At 25.3% G+C, this 21,052-nt stretch overlaps 1 protein-coding gene across 1 annotated transcript in view; it reads right to left on the reverse strand.

Moving 5' to 3' along the window:
* Positions 1–3,544: 3,544 nt before the first annotated feature.
* LOC129987697 (loricrin-like) overlaps positions 3,545–21,052 on the reverse strand; it is a 61,399-nt gene continuing 43,891 nt past the window's right edge. The window contains exons 52-70 of the mRNA XM_056095647.1: positions 20,510–20,524; positions 19,956–19,970; positions 19,810–19,824; positions 19,515–19,529; positions 19,383–19,397; positions 19,238–19,252; positions 19,091–19,105; positions 18,946–18,960; positions 18,805–18,819; positions 18,053–18,067; positions 16,145–16,159; positions 15,201–15,215; positions 13,267–13,281; positions 12,200–12,226; positions 10,894–10,914; positions 8,331–8,348; positions 8,182–8,199; positions 5,099–5,162; positions 3,545–3,734 (exon numbers count right to left, since the gene is read on the reverse strand). Of these exons, the coding sequence (XP_055951622.1) occupies positions 5,146–5,162; positions 8,182–8,199; positions 8,331–8,348; positions 10,894–10,914; positions 12,200–12,226; positions 13,267–13,281; positions 15,201–15,215; positions 16,145–16,159; positions 18,053–18,067; positions 18,805–18,819; positions 18,946–18,960; positions 19,091–19,105; positions 19,238–19,252; positions 19,383–19,397; positions 19,515–19,529; positions 19,810–19,824; positions 19,956–19,970; positions 20,510–20,524 (296 nt within the window). The 3' untranslated portion in view covers positions 3,545–3,734; positions 5,099–5,145. The remainder of the gene's footprint in view (positions 3,735–5,098; positions 5,163–8,181; positions 8,200–8,330; positions 8,349–10,893; positions 10,915–12,199; positions 12,227–13,266; positions 13,282–15,200; positions 15,216–16,144; positions 16,160–18,052; positions 18,068–18,804; positions 18,820–18,945; positions 18,961–19,090; positions 19,106–19,237; positions 19,253–19,382; positions 19,398–19,514; positions 19,530–19,809; positions 19,825–19,955; positions 19,971–20,509; positions 20,525–21,052) is intronic.

The following is a 21,052-nucleotide window of genomic DNA, read 5'->3' on the forward strand; positions in this document are numbered from 1 at the left end:
GATTAACCTTTAGGATATGATCTTTGGAGATTAACTTTTAGGATATGATCTTTGGAGATTAACGTTTAGGTTATGATCTTTGGAGTATGATCTTTAGAGATTAACTTTTAGGATATGATCTTTGGAGATTAACCTTTAGGATATGATCTTTGGAGATTAACTTTTAGGTTATGGATCTTTGGAGATTAACCTTTAGGATATGATCTTTGGAGTATGATCTTTGGAGATTAACTTTTAGGTTATGGATCTTTGGAGATTAACCTTTAGTATATGATCTTTGGAGATTAACCTTTAGGATATGATCTTTGGAGATTAACTTTTAGGATATGATCTTTGGAGATTAACGTTTAGGTTATGATCTTTGGAGTATGATCTTTAGAGATTAACTTTTAGGATATGATCTTTGGAGATTAACTTTTAGGACATGATCTTTGGAATAAGATCTTTGGAGATTAACCTTTAGGATATGATCTTTGGAGATTAACTTTTAGGTTATGGATCTTTGGAGATTAACCTTTAGGATATGATCTTTGGAGATTAACCTTTAGGATATGATCTTTGGAGATTAACCTTTAGGATATGATCTTTGGAGATTAACGTTTAGGTTATGATCCTTGGAGTATGATCTTTAGAGATTAACTTTTAGGATATGATCTTTGGAGATTAACTTTTAGGATATGATCTTTGGAGATTAACTTTTAGGACATGATCTTTGGAGATTAACCTTTAGGATATGATCTTTGGAGTATGATCTTTGGAGATTAACTTTTAGGTTATGATCTTTGGAGTATGTTCTTTAGAGATTAACTTTTAGGATATGATCTTTGGAGTTAACTCTTAGGATATGATCTTTGGAGATTAACTTTTAGGATATGATCTTTGTAGATTAACTGTTAGGTTATGGTTAGTACACAACAACGAGAATACCAAATGTGTTTTTGGCCACTTTTTGCCACCGACTGAAAACAAAATTTAACACAAAACTACAATTAAAATCACATATCACATTTTATAAGTTACTGCATTTTTCAGTTATAATGTTAGCATATTTTTGAAAGAGCAGATTGAAAAATGATCAATCATTTGATAGACGTCATTGAAAAATTGTTAAATATTTACACTTTATATTTTAAATCTGTGGACCAAATTTCATCCATCGTTCGTCCTTCCTTCGTTTCGTAATTATTCTGTTAATTTTCCAGTACTATTAAGCTAGAGCTTAGCCAATATTAGGACAACAAGTCAAATGGAATTCATTTGAATGGATATCACTCAAAATATATTTCTTCCATTTAACTCAAAGCGTTTTTGAGTTATCATGTATATTATACAACTCAATGAGCAACTGCTCAGATGCTGAAACTTAAAAATTTATCATTACATAAATACAACTTGGGCCAAACATTTAACTTTTCAAATTTTCTTAATTTTTAAATCTTATTTCTTCACAAATTTTTCCCACAAAATGCGAATTCATTTTTAACTTTATTTTTGATTATAATATTTCTTTATGCTATTTTTAAAATTCCTAAAATAATATTTATATGTGTGTGGTTATTCCATTTTTATCTTTGCAGACCACCTTTTATGATGCATGCCATTTTAAGCATTATTTATTATCTCTCTCCTTCAAGAATAGGTTTTCATTACTTTAAATCGATGTCTTTTGTACATTGTTAAGCGTTTTACTTTAAAGTAGTTCATATTATCTGTTTGTATCATCTTTTCTTGTATTTATCTTGTTTTCTCATTTTTTTTTAAATTTGATTTTTATTTAAATGTCTTGTTATTCTATATATTGTTTTGTGCTAGTGTGTGTATGTATTATATTTATATATTTTTTATCTCCTCCTTTCCTCCATCCTGTATTTAATACCTTATGTGTAGGATCCCAATTAAAAACGTGATGAATGTTCTCTTCCAAATACTAAATAAAAATCCCTTAAAAGAAAAGAGAAGACATGAAATGCAGGTTCAATAGGATTTTTCTGCTGAAAATTTCAAAATTCATTTGCCGTAAATCAATTCTAAACTCCTAAATTGTATTCCATACAATTAAAAAATCATTCGTATTCTTATTCTACTCATAATTGCTTTTTAAAAATCATCTGGAATCTTTCTTTTCCATTCCCACCCATTCCAAATTGATCAGGAGTGATTTAAGCTTTAAGAACAATTATCTGACGTAGAGTATTATTTGAGAATAATCAATTCAAAAGGACAACACCAAGAATGACATTCGCTTTTCTTTAATTTTATACCATATTATGAGATGGCCTCCTCCCACTTACTATTAATTTGAAATTGCGTCAGATATAAGTGTGCGTGTGTGTGTCAGATATATGGTGAAATCAGATTTCACAACAAGAATTCACAAATAGATAATCAAAGCAGGAATGTCAAGAATGCACGTTCTTGCAATCTGTGACACGTATCTGCACTCTCATCTTTCAAGAGTGAATCAATAAACACTAAAAGGTTCAGTAAAAATGGTTTCATATTTTATGTGTTTATTTGATTGCACACTGTGTCTATTAAATTTTTTTCAAATGCTATATATATATTCAATTTAAGACGAAAAATTATTGATGAGAGATGCTGTCACAATAAAATAATAAATCATTTCTTGACTAATTTCCTTTCATAGAAAAGAGAATTTTGGATAATCGACTTCTAAAAAATGATTTTTATTATTTATTTATTATTTTACTTATTGAAATAAAACACTCAGTGGGTGTCTTAACGTAAATTGATTATATTCCATCAAGAATGTTGGCAAACGAAATATTTCATTCCAATAATGAAACTGTGCGATGCAATGATTAATTGAAGCTTGTTTAAAATAAATAAGTAAGTTTTAATCTATAAATTCTGATTTTACATTTCTTTGTTATTGTCTTTATAATTGCACTTAAAATACAGTTTAATTCATATTGCTTAGTTTTGAGAAGTTTTAATAATTATGATAAAATAAATGAAAAGAAATAGATACAATTAATTTTTTTGGAGGGGAGGGGGAAATAGTACCTTAATTATTTTTCAAAATCAGATTATTATCTTTTTTATACTTTCTAAAGAAAAGACAACAAACACTGGTGGCAAAAAATACAATTAGAATTTAATTTCAATTATACTTATGGAAGGCATTAATAGTATAATATAGGAAAGCTACATCATACAATGTAAAGAAACTAAGCTGCATGATATAGGAAACTATATTAAATAAAATGGTTTCCCTATAAACTGCATTGTGCAATACTGGAATTCATTATTAAACTATATAATTAAGGTTATATAATTTGCACTGTTTTAATAGTGAAAAATAATATTGTATATAGTGATTTTGGGGTTTTAAATATGTTAATAATCTAATAATATATTTTAAATATTTATATATGTTATTTGGGTTATTAATATAACATATACTATAATAATAACATATATACTACTTAATACATGTCTAAGAATTTGTTTTAGTTGAGGAAGAAAGAAATTGATAGCATAAATAATGTGTAGAATTAAGTAAAAGAAGAATCATAACGAATGCAGATAATAAAATATTTATTTAAGCTATGTTTTCGTCATCCCTATCAAAGATGAAAAAAATTAAGAATTTTTTTTTTCAGTACAATGAAGTCCATTCATTACGAAATGACAAACAGAAGGAATGATATGGTGAATGATATTATTCAATCCCAACACCTTTTTTATTTTAATCAAGTCCAAGTCCTAACCTGCAAAGATAAAAAGAAATTAATTAATCAGCTATAATTATGCATAGAAATTAATAAAACTGCTAATAAAAATCTGTGGAAAACTATAATTCAATCTAATAAAGATGAATATTGTAATTTCTTTGCTGTTCCTTCGAATTTTCCATATTACTTATAATGTATACATAACACATTGTTTCGTTTCTGTATGTCTGAGTTTCATATTATTTATAAGACATAACAAAAAATGTTGCTTTTATGATTTAGACAGCTTAACATTTGCGAATGATATCAATGATTTTTTTTTAAGTATTCGAATTCAGACATGGAAACACAGAGATGAATCATCCAAAGATATCATGTTAGATCTACAAACGGCTCTATCGCATTCAGGTGTTTAAATATACCAAATCGTGGAAGAACATTAAATCCAGCTTCTTCGTCTAATTTTTTCTGTTTATTGTATTTTATCTAACTATCTGTATATGTGTTTTACGAGTATTCAGTGTAATCTCTTAGGAATGATATTTTCTTGGAATCAAGGGAAAAAAATGTTTATTGATGCAATATTTCTTCGAATTTACATCGTCTTAATTTTTATTATTTAGATACGAAATGACTTATATATAAAAGTTCAGTTCTTTGACTCTAGTAAAATATGTTCTGTATCAAATGCTTTCAGGAAGTCATTTTAAATATTTTCCTTTCAAACAAATTTCTAAAGAATAGCAATAATGGCTCTATTTCATATAAAATGAAGTAGAGTTTATTGTTTTTATAATTTCTGTATTAATAATTTAGGTAAAAAAATTCTAATCAATGCTTCGAAACATATTTCTTAAAATAAGTTACTATTCAGCACTGCATTTTGCTATTAATTATTTAATTGGAAAATGCAGGTTTTCTTTGAAAATCCATATCGTTATATTTTTAGTAAAACTAAGACATAGTTTCCATACTTCGATTTAAAATTCAGAATAGCATTGAAATTTAACAGAATTATTAGTTTTCCTTTAGCATGCACAATTATATTTCTAATTATAGAAATTCAGCCGAATTTCCAATTTTTCTGCAATGAAACATTTAAATATTTGCTCATATAAAACTGAATAGTTGCATTTTTGTTAAAACCCCTTTGTAATTACAACTTTTAATATTAATTATAGTTTTCTTTAACAATGTGATTATGTTTGTCATATTTTCACGAAAGCTCTTTCTATTAATTAAATAAAATATATTAAATATGAAATATAATCTTATTTATAAAAGAAAGTTTTAAAATATTTATAATATACGACAATCAGTTTTATATTTTTCATGAATATATTCGAATAGAGAAGTTATTATTCTATAAGAACAATAAGCATGAAAAAACATTTACTTACATTTATTAGTATCATTTCCAGGTAAGAAATCAGTTGAGGATCATAACTTATTTCTTGGCACCACCTACAAATAAATCATGAATTCAATCAGAAAAACATAAAAATCTGTGTACTAAATGCTGAAGAAAAGCTATGAATTCCAAGTTATTGGAAAAATTTCACCAATTGGAAAATTAATAATAATTTTTTGTTGCTCTTATTTCAAATTTTTCTTTATATATAAAGATAATCAAATATGTAATAAATTTCTCAAATATTTCCTAAAATAATACGAAAAAATAATAAATAACAACTTAACCCTTAACTGGGGACGTGCTGTCTGTGAAACCGCTAGCGATGGATTTTCTGTCACCCTTATTCTATTTTTAGCTCAATTGAAGGGATTGACCCCGTAGCTTCCTGTTTTATGCCCTTGAATACACGTGCACTTTTCCAACCGATTTCAGCAGATGCTTTTTAAAATAATTCAGTTATTTCTTCGAGTGCGGTCTCTAAGACCGCATCTCCCTGTTAGTGTCCCAGTGATAAACAAGGCTTAGCAGATGGCGCTAAAACTTGGGCCCCGAAATAACATCCAGTTTACTGATCCTATTATGAAGCAGTGCTCCAGACACTTTTAAATGAAGAATAAAGTGATTTTAGTGATAAGGATAATCGTACAGAAGAGTTTTTCGAGGAAAGTTCACATTCAATTGATTTTGATATGTATGTTCAAACATAATTAATTTTCCTAGTGATAATGTATTTTGAAAAATTTATAAAATGTATTAATATACCAAGATATATATATATATATACAGAATTTATAGTTTGATTCTTATACTAGTTCTTAACCTGTATATTTAAAATGCACTAGAAAACCATGCTATGAAAGTCACACAAGCCGATAAAAAAAGGGCCAATTTTACCCATTGTCATTTTTTTTATTTTTCATATAATTGGTGAATTTCACATTATATTGTCTTCTATATACCTTCATATACTGTAAAAATAAATATGATTTAAAAAGTAAAAAGTAATAGGCTTTTTCAAGCATATTATTTATTGTAACATGTAATTTGAGAAGAAAATGTATGTTCCAACGCTTTTGCTTTTTTCAATCATTATATATTTCGGAAAATTTCTAAAACATGTCTATATATCAAGAAAAATATCTGAAAAATATATTGGCAGTTTTTAATACTAATACATTCATTAAAAAATTTAATGTGAGTTTAATGAAATGCGGTCTCGTAGACCGCACCTCCCCAGTTAAGTCTTAAAATTTCACCTCCCTAGTTAAGGGTTAAGACGATGTATAATATACATATTGGATTTCAAATGCAGCATTTTGGTACAGATATAAGATTACATAAGACATATTTCGCATACCGCGCGTCCAAGAATGTCACAATCGTTTTGGGACGAGTTTCAATCCTCAGTAAATTTAAATCAGTCAATTTTTCCTCAGTAAATTTTAATCCTCCTCAATTTTAAATCAGTCTTCAGAACGGTTCGTGAAGTTAACAACTTGTGCTCATTTTTTTTTTCAACAGGTTAGAAAAAAGATTTTTTTGTTCACTTAACGGCTGCACTTATACTATTCAGAACTTATACTATTCAGATATTATAGCGCATTATGAAATGTATTCTTAGATTGTTATGTTGTGGTTATTTTCAGCTATTTAATTGATTATGTTCCTTATGAATAATGTTTATATACTTAATTCTAAGGGTAAATTTACCTAGAATACATGGGACAGATTTCTTCACTGTGCAAAATTTCATATTCATTTCATAATAATATGCTGTTTCCTCAAAATCCTCTTATTTTATAATTATAAGCTATTTTTAATCATTGTGCCTATTTTTTCAGTTTCAAAATCGTTCACAATTAGTAAAAGAAAGCTAAAAGATGAATATTTTCAGCCAAACGATGAAGAAGGCAGTTAAAATGCGAAAAAGTTGCCAATCTCTGAGAAAGCTGAATGTTGCTTTTAAATATAATTTCAAGACACTTTCCAACCAAATACAAAAAAAAAAAAAAAAAAAAAAAAAATTAGTGCCCCTGAGGTATTACAGGGACTTCTTATCTATTAAATAAAAGAAATAATTCAAAGGGGAATTTTTTGAGAGTCGGTTGCTTTCGGACATGTTTCATCTTTTATTTATGACCAACCAGTTACTTCTCAAGAGGCACCTTCATTACAAATCCATCCCTAATATTTAAAAAACTAAAAACCATTTTAAAACTAATTATCTTATTTAATAACAAATAAATTTTTAATTAAATATTTAAAAGTGATTTTTAAAAACTTTCAGGTTTAAAAATAAATTAGTTCCAGAAACGAGATAACAAAATTGAATGTAGCGTTTCAATTTCAAGATTTGTTAGTTCCACAAATGTGCATCAAAAATTGCAGACTAACTTTCTAAACGATGTTTATTCGAAATTCGCCATATACTATTCCAGTATGAATGGAGCGTTCCAATTAGACCTTTAAAACTGCAAGATTTTCACAGTTCTACAAATATGCATTAAAATTTTCTGACACACTTTCTAAAACAAGTGTACACGAAATTCACCATATACTAATCTTGATTTCTGTAAAAATGTTTAATAGTACGAAATTTTTTATACTTTGAAAAAAGAAGTCTTGAATCAATAAGAGCCGTAGAAGAATAATTTAAAATGTTTATGGCAAAGTATGTTCGAAAAATACTTATTAGAAAATTACAAACGGAAAAATTGTAAAGAGTAAATTATGAAGGCATGAAAGTTCGATTCATTGTACAAAAAAATTTCTTGTACCTTGCACCAATTTGCACGTAAATATAAATTGTTTATAATTAACTTTTCTTTATCTTACTCTTTATCGAAATTGAAAATCTAGATGCTATATAAAACAGGATACCCATAACTAAAAAAATGCAAATTATTAGTTTTTAATCACATAATAGTAAAATAATAAAGAGTACACCATTTCTTTTCTACAATTAAAGCTGTACGAATGGACTTTGATATTTTTATTTAATTTCCAGTGTGAGAAAATGTTGTGAAATTGAATAATACTTGAATAATAATAAAAAATGAATTTGCTTACTTCCAAACTTAGTATCTCCTAAAAAGAAATCGAATTGGGAATAAATTATAATAAAAAAAATCAAGGATACAATGTAACACATATCAAATTTAGCTCTAAATTTCGATAATGTTTTTATTTAAATTTATGTAATAAAGAAATTAACTTACTTTTAGAATTTTTGCCTCCTGCAAAAAAAAATAAATAAATAAATAATAAATAAATAAAATGAAATAAAAAAAGTCAAAAGTTTATATATATATATATATATATATATATATATATATATATATATATATATATATATATATATATATATATATATATATATATATATATATATTGTTTATTGAAACGAAAAGTGGCATTTTAAAGAAAATAATGTACTTTAAAAATTCAGTTCTAAAAGTTTGTTTGTGTTAATTTTAAAACTTTAAACAGCAACACGTTTTTCGACGTCATAAATAAAAAAAGTCATTATACTTTATTCATATAAAGTTGTTGCCTCATTATATGAAATTACATTTATTTATCCGTATAAAGCTGTTGCCGTATTACATTACTCATTTCCCTATGTACTTCAGGTACAAAGGGAAATTTGAAATCATAGGTAATTATTTTATGTCTTTAAATTGTTATCAATATATAAATCAAGAAGTCCTTGTTGAACTGGTACATCAAAATACAGTAAAATAATATAAGCTATATTAAAATTTAAAAAATTATCTGTAACATAAAATCAGAACAGAGCGCCTGCATTGCATTGACATAACATTATACTAGAAATATAACGAATGGACATAGATTTTGGGGGGAAATTTGTCTCTACAGATGTAAAGTTCATTTGATAAAAATTTAAAAAAGAAAATTATGATTCATGAAATTTTTGACCGCTAAATAAAAAAAATAAATAACCCCAAATATTTTTAACTTGAAATACCACTTGTAGCGATTTAGGAGTTTTACTCATATCTTTAAGTTGTATATTAAAAATAGAATAATATAAAAACGAAAGAATATTCAATTTAGAATTTTTTTATTAAATAAAATATTTTTTTCATCCTTTCATAAAACCCTCTCAGAAAATCTTCTTGTTTCAGTAATTTAAATATTAGAAAATTCTAATGGATTTAAATGCACTATTTTTAGATTTTAAGTTATCGCTTTTGTGCCTGTTTGGATTACTGTAGACTGATGCATGAAAATTTAAAACAACCCACGACTACATTACATAAGCTACCACTGATATTATACGAACCACACAACTTCGCATTATGTATCGGTGATATAATAATATATCAAACCTGATTGTTACAAATTTACTACGGAATTTTGTAATAAAAGATTTCATTGACATTAATAGAGTGCTTAAGAAGCAAAGAAAAATATTTTATAATATATATTAGATGATAATAAAAAATTGCATAAAATTATTTTTTTCTTGCAGTGAATGGTCACGGACACTCAAATTAAAATTAATCACTGAAATTTATTTGAAACATATATTGTTCCACTAACAGAAAAAAGAAATACCAGATACAAAATAAAATTAATAACTAAAGGAAATAAAGCTATAACTTCCGAATGAAGTGCGAGCATTATGAATCTGCAGACCTCATTTCATTAATATTTGCTACAATCTAGCATTAAAAAATGTAAAATAAAATGTGAAGCTCGAGATTCTATAGCTAATTTTTATTATTTTGACTTTGTTGTATCATACATCGTGTACTTCTCTCTCTTCGCAATTTTTCTGTTCTTACAAATGGAATTATTTTCTTTGAAATTTTCGCCAATTAAAATTAAAATCAAAATGAAGCAACTAATGACCTATTAACAGTGAAAAAATTTACTTTCAAATACAAAATTTGAAAAATGCTGAGGGATATTAACAGAAATAACTCCCAAACGTCCCGTGAGGAACGAATAGATAATAAAATGAATAGAATTCCCACAGAATGAATAGAGATGAACAGAGAAATAAAATCGTGGTCTAGTAGTACTATTACTGTTTGGAAAATTCCTCATCTATCTTTTACCATGCCCATTAACATATATAATTGAACTATCATAAACACTATAGGGTTCTGTTTGGGATAAATGTAAGTCTACATAACAAGAATTGCAGACCTCAGCTTATTGATCTTTGCTACAAAATAGTATAAAAATATAAATAAAGCATGAGTTTATAATCCCGTAACTAATTACTATTCATGCTTAATTTTATTCATATACACATAAAAAGAAGCTGCCATAATTACTAAATACAAATACAATACAACAAATTTCCCTGGAAAAATATAAATACTGATTAAATTTTCGAACAGAAACATTGTTTTTTAATTAAAATTAAAATGCGCCTTTTTTTAAATTCCCATCAATTTAATCCAATCAATTAGTCAATTAATCAATCAATTAATCAATTCAGTCAATCATCAAATCAATTCTTTCCTATATTGCTAAACAATGTATTCTGACACCTTTCGTGCAAAGTCTCATCTAAGTGAGTGGTAAGATTACTACAATGTGCATGTGTTCAATATATATCAGGATTATCAAAACTAATATCTATTTTTATGATATACAAAAAAAAATGCCATAAAAAATCGTTGTTTACCGCAGTGCATTAGACTCCATAAATACTGTTACAGTAAAGTCATTTTTAATTTTCTACTATAGCAAAATGTGATAATACTAATTTCGTTGCTTATTGATAACTATATGTGTACTTACCACTTAAAGGGGATTTGAAGCCTGGAAAAAAGGATATGAGAATTATTTAATTAAATATAATTTTAATTTCATTTGAGTAAATATCATATAAAATATTTTAGCACTTATGTTTTCATAGTAAGATAGTCTGACATAACAATTAAAATCCAAAATCAATTTTATAAAACATTTTCTTCACCACTTCCTTTATTATTATTTTTTACTGTTATAATTTAATCAAACAACATCTTCTTTAATAATGCCATCTTGATGGTATTTTATCTGTAAACTTTATCTAATGTAACCTAATATTTTTTTAAGCAATAAGATGATCAAAACAATTAATATCCTCAACGAGGATACCTTCATTGGCATTACTTTCTCCAGTAACAGATTTTGTTAAACTAACCAAGTTATTAGCAGAAATTTCTTCCACAAAATATATTAAAACATTATCTACGATTTGTGAAATATTTATCCAGGATTGTAACTTATTGATTAACTGTCATCAAAACAGCATTTATGTTATAAATACTGTAAGCCTAATTTAGAAACTCATACTCCGTCTGCTGCTTATATTTTCCTATTTTTGTTCTAATTTATCATCGTAAAAAAAGCAGAAAGTAAAAGAAGACTATATTCAGATAATCAAATTTTTGCTACAGTTTAAAAGTTTGACTATTTTGTGAACACCACAATATCAAAAATATAAATTTTTATTGAAGAAATGCGAAATTAACTGATTCTAACATAGCACATGGTTAAAAAAGGAAATTTTCGATTCCTTGTACCTAATCCATATAGTTATCATAAAAACCGCAGGCAAATTCGCCTATCATAAAACGGATACTCATAATTTGATACTGTCAAATCTGTTCAATAATTTGAATTTGAATTATGATTTTCAGCTAATCCTAAATTATAATTTTGTCTGGGAAGTTCAATTAAAATTGTTAAATTTGATTTTCGTCACACCTTTCTTACCTTTCTTCAGCCTGTTACAATTAAAGAAATCTACAACGTTATTTTTCTCAACCATGTCTGAAATAATTTCTCAAATTTATTACTAGATTATAATAATAGATGGCGCCACAATAATTTATAGGAACAATACTTCAAAATTTTTAAGAAGGAAAATTTGAAGCTACTGTTAAAAGGGAGTAAGATAAGTTAGATGGTACATGCACGTAAACATGGACCATGTATGTAAGTATGTAAGCCTTTATCTGCAGATATATTATTCACAAATAATTATATATATTTTTTAAATTTTTAGTAAATATTATCAATAATTTGTCCACGCTATACACAAAAAGGTAGAACTTACTTCTAGGTGGTTTTCCTGGTGCTTTTCCTAAAAATATCTTTGTTTATAAATTCTACTTATTATGATCTAACTTTTAGAAATAAATAGTAATATACCATTGAATTCTTTTACTCATTTATTTATTATAACTGCACTTATTACATACTTTCTAACTATAAATTACTGTAATAATCAGTAAAACTATTTCGGATTTTAATGATTGAAAATTTTTATTACATCGATAAATTGAAATTACCGTAAAGTCATATTTTCACAGTCCATAATAAGTCACATTTAAAAAAAAAAAACCTTTAGTTTAGAATGAATAATTTTAATTATTGTAAAAAATACAGCCCAATACAAATTATGAGTTAAATTTGAATCTATCAAAAAGAAATTAATAATCCAACATTTCCACTTCCACTCTTATCCACTGTACTCTTAATCCATTCCACTTTACAGATAAATTTTTAAGCAAGATTTTCACTTTTTAGATTCTTACACACAATAGCTATTATATTTATTTCTTCACTGCTTATTATTAAACCTGTTTCATATTTTACATCTTAGAATAATATTTAAAATGTGGTATGTCTTTTGCATGCTGATGAATAATTCACTTGTTTGCCATGACTTTTATATTTCCACAGATGATTGTCTACATTTATTTTAATAGTAATTTAGCTTATTTTTTGGTTAGAATCATATGCAAGAATTAGTTAATGTTCTTCATTAATTAATTTAGTTTAAATACTCATTTTGCAAACAGATAATAACTCACAGTTTTTGCTTAGTTTCCTAATTTTTAGAATATTTCTATCAAAACTTTCTTAGCATTTTAAGTCAAGATCTGCAATCATTAAAATTCTGCAAAGAAAGTTCATCAATGCTTTAAAATTTATATCGAGATCTAAAATATATGCACATTGTTTATTTTTATATTCTCATTCAATTTCCATCGTTTGTAGCAGCCGATAAACATTTAATCGTTCACGTATATTAATTAATGTGTTACTTTAAATAAATAATATAAATAAAAATAATATCGTGTGTTTCCAAAAATAATAGTAATGAAAACATTTATTTACCTCCAGATGAATCGTCTGCAGAAAAATAATGAGGTGAACATATAATCATCGCTTCATTATCATAAGAAAAACATTATATGGATCATATACAATATACCTACTCTGTTATTTGAAAGCTATTTTTGAATCCTTTTGGTATAGGCATATATTTCCAAAGGGAAAAAGACTTTAGATGGTGTAAAAAATAATATTTATGCTAATTGAATCAATAAAGTTCATATTTAGAAAAATACGATGTATAAATGTTATATGTTTTCTATAAATAGTTAGAAACATATGCAGCAATCAATTTATGTTATTCATTTATTTATTATAGATTAAGTATGTTACTTTAAAGACAGTTAATTAATGTATAATAGTCAGTAAATCTTATGCATTTTAAGGAGCTCTAACATTTCTTTAACATTTCATATTATTATCATGCATTAAAATGCATGACTACAAATGATTTAAAATATTTTTAGTGTGCTTATGCTTTATTTCCAAAACCAAAACACATGTACGTTGATAATTTTTGTTTGCATTTTTTCATTTATTTAGACAATTTTTATAGCAGTTAATACTTTGAACTTACCAGAATAGCTAACTGACACATTTCAATTTAGCTATATCATTAAATAAAAGCTGTTTATGATTTTTGCGGAAATCGTTCAATGACAGAACGATTAGAACTAGCACTCTCCATAATTAATAACGACGCTTTATTCCACATTAAAACACAAACACACAAAATTAGTAAAACATAGAAAATATTAACAAAGGCAGCTATTGCAATATTCAATACAGCGATACAAACAGGAAATCGTTAGCAACAGAATTGTAGCTAAAGAGCTCGCTTCAGGATCAATTCTCCAAAGAATTAAACTTTGGATTGAGTCTCTCTTTTGGTCTCTCACGCCATTTAGTCTTCTAATTTCATATACAGGTCATCGAATTTTCATGATTGATCTATGCACCTCGGTTCCTAAAAGATATATCGCCATCATTCTTCTATTTGCTAGAGCCCTCTTTTTTACCGCTAAGGCCGAAAGTTTCTATATTCTTTCTCCTTTAGTGTAATACTAATTAAGCTGGGAAAGAAGGATACAGGTGGTATTTAACAGAAAGAGTATTTAATATGAAAAAATTTCATTGGGAATATAATGCGATACATTTCTTTTAATAATCATTGTTTTTATCCTATAGAAAACTATTATACGGAGTATATGTATATGCATCCACTCGAATTGGGGCCGAATACTGAATTTATAAATCTTTCAAATAGACATATATTCCTAATAAGGAAAATTTTGTAAATGATGTAAAAAATTACAGACTGATTATAAAATAATTTTTCGTATTTGAAGACATCTTCAACTAAAATTAGTGAAGTGAATGAAACCAAATTTCATATACAGGCTTTGGAAGGCATGGGAAGATGACTTTTCCTCCTCAAAAAACTAACAAAATTTAATCACAACTCAAATTTTGATAGAATCAAAATGAATACGGGTCAATAATTTCAATGAAAGCCCATCAAACGAATTTTGCAAAATTTCATTAAAGTTCGAGTTGCGGAAATACATATAGAAAAATAAAGGATATACATATACAGTATAAAATATCTACTAAAATTTCATCAGAAATATATATTGATCAGCATTAGAGTTCAAAACTACGAGCAGCATGTTCAATGATCTTACTTTTCCTATGTACAGGATAAAATATAAGCACACTTAGAACTCTTTAAATTGTATTTTACTTTATTTATTTAATTTACGAAATCCATCTTCCCATACCTTTCTTGTTCGACATACAAAAATTTGGTTCCAATTCATGCAGTAGTTTTAATTGCAGAAGATTCCAAAAAGAAAAATTACTTCTAGTTCCACCCTCTATAATAAGCGGACCAACAGATCACATATATACAGTTAGTAAGACTTATAGTTACTTACCTTCAAAGGAGCCACCTGGAAAATAAGGATAAGAATATGTTATAGAAATTATTGTTATCAATCATTTACGACAATCGAGATCTTATATAGAGGAAACATTTATATAATTATCTATATAAATTATAGCATGCAATTTAATATTTTTGAATAAAGATATGATTTATCAAATGAGTCACCTGAAAATGAAAAGTCACTATTACCCTAGTAATACACATATATTGTACAATATTGTATGGCATTAAACAATATTCGCAACAACGCATCACATTGTTGAATATTCAAGTTAATATTACTTCAAGCTAATTTGTAGATTTCCTGAAATATTTTGCATTAAGTTTAACGTGTATTTGAAGATGCATCCAAAATTGAATTTAATGATAAATTGTTAGTATTTTTCCAACGAAAAATGCCAAACGTTAACAGATCTACATTTTTATAAATATATATATAAAATGATTTTTAACCTAAATTTAATATTGTTATGTATTAGGAGAAAGCGAAAAAAATTCAATAGCATTTTATTTTTTTATACTGAAAATAGAAAAATATACAAATGAGTGTTTATTATTTGCTCCATTTATCATATACATAATGAAAAACATTCACAAAAAAAATCTTAAATTATAATCTTAGATAAGAAAATAGTCTTAACATTTACAAATTATATAAATGAAGATTAATGTAGAAAATTGTTTTTTTCAGAATATATCTTTATTTGTAAATAAAAATATAGATAACTTCTAAAATTTAAAGGTTCGATTTTGAAACTTTCTTGCAATGAAAAATGGGTAAGAGAAAAAATAAAATAAAAAGGATATTTTGACAATTTTTCGGAATTATGTCTTTTTAATATCTGCAGATAATTTTAAAGTTATTTTTAATTATAAATTCTATAAATATCATTTAAATATCTAAAAATACCAAAATGATTTTAAGTTACTTACTTTCAAAGGAGTCTTCTGAAAAATAATAAGGAGAGACATACATTATAATAAAGATTTATTATTGTAACAAAATAAAAATATTATTTGTATAAGATGTTTATTCATAAATAAACATATAATTCAGCTTTTATAGGGTTTCCAATAAATGATTTATGAGAAAATATAAGAAATTAAGATTGATTCAAAAGATATATTATTTTATTTGACCAAAATAAAATATGATTAAAAATATAACTTGTATGGAATTTTGTGTTACAGTTGATCTAAGAGTATATTTATTTATTTCCAAATGAATGCTATTCAATTATTTCTTATAAGAAACTTAAACCTGTCATTTTAAAAAATTCTTATTATGGTAATTAGAATTTTTCTTAGAGAAATCGAAAATAATATTTATTAAATAACATGCCTGATACTTTTTTTTATCTCTATTTATAATACAAATGAATATGCGTACGTCTGTGTGTCTGTTTGTGGTCTGCCAACTATATATACGTGATATAATGTAATTTAATATAGTGTATTACTTTAATATAGTGTATGCCGTTTTAGTGCATTAACACATAGGAGGGTGAAATTTTGAACTTCGGAGTATGTATTTTTTGAAATTTTAATTAATTAAAAAATTATTTGAAACTTTGGCGTCTTTTCACAGTAATTTCATAAATATATTACAGCACAAAAAAATGTTACGTTATCTTAGTCAAGTTAAAAGAAAAGTGCATTTTTAATGCCATCATTTTGTTATTTTTAATTAATTTTACAAACATTTAAAGTATATTTTATGTCACAATATTTTATTTTTGAAGCGATTCTCAAATCATCTACATTGTTGCTACGTAGAATATTATATCTAATATTTTCATTCTGGGCTTTTTTTCAATAGTTAATGATTGACCATTGGATATTCTGTTTATTTTTCCAAGTTGAGTATAAGTCAGCATAGGGCGGCTTTTGATATATATATATATATATATATATATATATATATATATATATATATATATATATATATATATATATATATATATATATATATATATATATATATATATATATATATATATATATATATATATATATATATATATATATATATATATATATATATATATATATATATATATATATATATATATATATATATATATATATATATATAATATATTTAATTTTGTTGTACTTCCAATTACAGTTTGACTTTAAGAGTAAGTAAGTAATATTATGAAATTTTGAGAATGCTTCCAATTTTTAAACATTGCTGCTTTTTCTTGGACTATAATCAGATGTATAAAGATAGAGACGGAAAACTGGAGAATATATAACATTAAACAGAGCAATTTAAAGCTTTTAAAACAGTATGAGTCACATGTATATCAAAATTTAAAAATTGAAATTGTTTTGTTGGAGATGCCATTAAAGGTCTTACACGCAGTTTTATTAAAATGTTTAAGCAGCCAGTAATCCTGAGTAACTAACTAAACGTTAAAACAGCTTAATATTTATGTACGAAGAGCTAAATCATTCCTTTCATTATATTCCCAAATTTCTATTATTGCATAAAAGTTTAGTTCAAATCCAATTACATTTAAAAATAAAATTTTCAGTTTTATAATTTATTTTTAGATCTTGTATTACAACTAAAATATATACTTTGAGCTCATAAAATTAAATAGTTTAAACAAATTTTTGTTTAGTTAATGCATTTAAACCAATACTACTAATACGACAGAAAATTAGCTAATCTCCAAAAATATGTAGTATAAATTGCTTACCACCGCCTGTAAAATTAATGAGAAACACGTAATGAGATAATTTTTTTTAAAAAATATCATAGAACAAATTTTATGCAAACGAAATATTTATCTATGGAGAAGTATACAATTTAATCTTAAAAAAGCAACTTACTCTCAAATGAGTCTCCTGAAAAATAAAAGAAAGTATTTCAAGGGCTAATACGTTAATTTTCAAGATGCAAATTATGACATATATATGAAATAATATATATATAAAGAGTCTGAACCTAAATTAAGTTTTGTCGTACAGTTACTTTAAAATCTCGCTTATTTATTTTCATTAAATTTTAAGGAGACACATATGACGAACATTGCATTTCATAATCGTAATTTTATTATTGAGAAGTAAAGACGTTTTCATAAGATACATAAATTATATTCATTTTAATTACATATAATAATTCATAAAACTATTTTAAATTCAATTTTGCATTAACGTTTATTTTGAAAGTATAAATATATAATTTTAAGCATGAAGCTAAAATATAACCTTTAGTATACAGATTAATCACAGCAATTTCAATTCAAGAAAGCATAATGTCATGACCGAAATAAAGTCATCATGACAACTTTATATTAAAAAAAATGATTGTTTACAAATGTTCCGCTACAAAACCATATAAATGGCAAATAATTATGATATATCATTTAGAGAGTATACGATTTCAATGAAAAAAATTTCATGTAATGATTTTTATGACAGCTTTTGCAAAAATCATCAATATTTACCTCTAGACAGACCACCACAAAACACAATGAAAGTGATATATTTTTATATTATGGTTAAATTTTCAAGAAGTAAAGTGCTACACACACAATGAATTTATTACATATACCAATTCTAAGGGCAAAATATATATTTACCTCCTGACATACCACCTGTAGAAAGAATAAGAATGATTTATTTTAGGCATTATATTTCGATTTTCAAAAACAAAATGTAACAAAAATATTTATTGTATTAAAACTTCTATTATAATGATTGTAAGAATGAAAAATATTCACCTTCTATTTTGCCTCCTGGAAAAGTAATAAATAAAGAAAAATTCAGGTATTAAAACTCAATTTTCAAGGACGAAATTACTTCAGTTAAAAAGGAATTTTTATTCAGACAATTTTGACAACCTATGCGAAAAGCAAAAATGTTTACCTCCAGACATGCCACCTGAAAGGAACAAAGAAAAGGATAGAGTTTAGATATTATGGCCCAACATTCACGTATTAAAATTTAAAATCAATAATAAAATAACGAGGAATCGTAATTTTTATAGAACAATTATGTAAAATAAATATTTACCTCCAGACATACCACCTATAAAAACAAAAAGAAAGATGCGTTTGTGATATTACGTTTTAAAATTCAAAACACAAAGTATTATTGAAAAAATTATATTTGTATTCACATTTTTATTATAGTCATAGTAAAAAAGAAAAATAATCACCTCCTGACTTGCCTCCTGAAAAATCAAACGAAATAGTAAAATTTAAATACTATGATTCAATTTTCAGAGAGAAAAATGCTTTATTGAAAAGAAAAAAAAATGACAGCAATTGAGAGAATCAAAAATATTTACCTCCAGACATACCACCTGAAAAATAATAAAAAATGTGCATTTTAGTCAATATGATACAATTCTTTAAAAATGTTACGAAAAAGAAATTAATTAAATTATTATTCAGATTTTTATAAAATAAGTTAAAAGAAATATTTATAAAAACTATCGCATTGAAAAAAATATAGTATAGATGCTATGTTTAATTTTTTCTATGTGAAGTTTAAATTCAGCCCTGAATTTATTGTATATATATTTATAATTATATGCGATGATTTAATTTTTATGACTATTTTATGAAAAAATAATTATTTACCTCCGGATAAATCACCTGTAAAAACAATAAGAATGACGAACTTTAGAAATCATATTCTAATATTCAGAAAGATAATTATTATGGAACATAAATCATATGTTGAATACACATTTTTATTATAATCATTTTTAAAAAGAAAAATTTACCTCCCGACTTGTCTCCTAGAAAGGCAAAAAAAGAAAGAAAATTTCAGTTATCATTGGATTCTCAAAGAATAAATATTATAATACAAAACATAAATTATATTTTCAGATATTTTCAATGGCTGTTGCAAGAAATAAAGATAATTACATCCAGACTTGCCACCTGAAAAATTAATGAAAAGAATACATTTTAGATATTATTGTTCAGGTTTCAGGTAATAAAATTTAAATTTAAGAATTAATTCATCGAATATTCAAATTTTCACGCCTTCTTTATTTGTAAAATATATTTATCTCTAGACATACAGCCATTAAAAATAATAAGAATGACTCATTATCATGTTTAAAAAAAAACTATGAAACAAATTCATATATATTTATTAAAATCATTGTACGAAAAAAATTCCTCCACCCAATTTGCTTCTTGGAAAAGTAATGAGGAGAGTAAATTTCTGGAATTATGTTTCAATTTCCAAAGAGCAAAAGATTTCAGCTTCAAAAAATTTATATTGAGATATATATCTTTGATTATTGTTGGAAGAAAAAACAGTATTTACCTCCAGACGATCCGCCTGAAAAAGAAGAAATGGATATATATTAGATATCATCTTTTAATTCTTAAGAAGTAAGATATAAATTCAATATGAAGTCATTATGTATTCATATTTTTATGGCAGCTTTATATAAAATAAATATTTAAATCCAGACATACCACCTGTAAAAACAACAAAAGTGATACATTTTAGATATTATGTTTTATTTTTTAGAAAGCACAGTATTGTAAAAAAAAATCATTTCCTGTGTTCGCATTTTTATTATAATCATTGTGAGTAAAGAAAATATTTACTTCCTAACTTGGCACCACGAAAAACAAAAATAAGAAAATATTTCTGTAATTGTGGTTTAATTTTCAGAAAACAGAGCATTTTAGAACAAAATACAATTTTTAATTTTAGATATTTAAGAAAGTTGCTGCAAGAGTCATAAATGTATACCAGAAAACATAATGAAAATTATATATTTTAGATACTATAATTTAATTTTCAAAAATTAAATTGCAGCTTTAATAAAGAAGTCAATCTAAATTGAATTTTAGGACA

The sequence above is a fragment of the Argiope bruennichi genome, chromosome 10, assembly GCF_947563725.1.
Source record: "Argiope bruennichi chromosome 10, qqArgBrue1.1, whole genome shotgun sequence".
Lineage (NCBI taxonomy): Eukaryota > Metazoa > Arthropoda > Arachnida > Araneae > Araneidae > Argiope > Argiope bruennichi.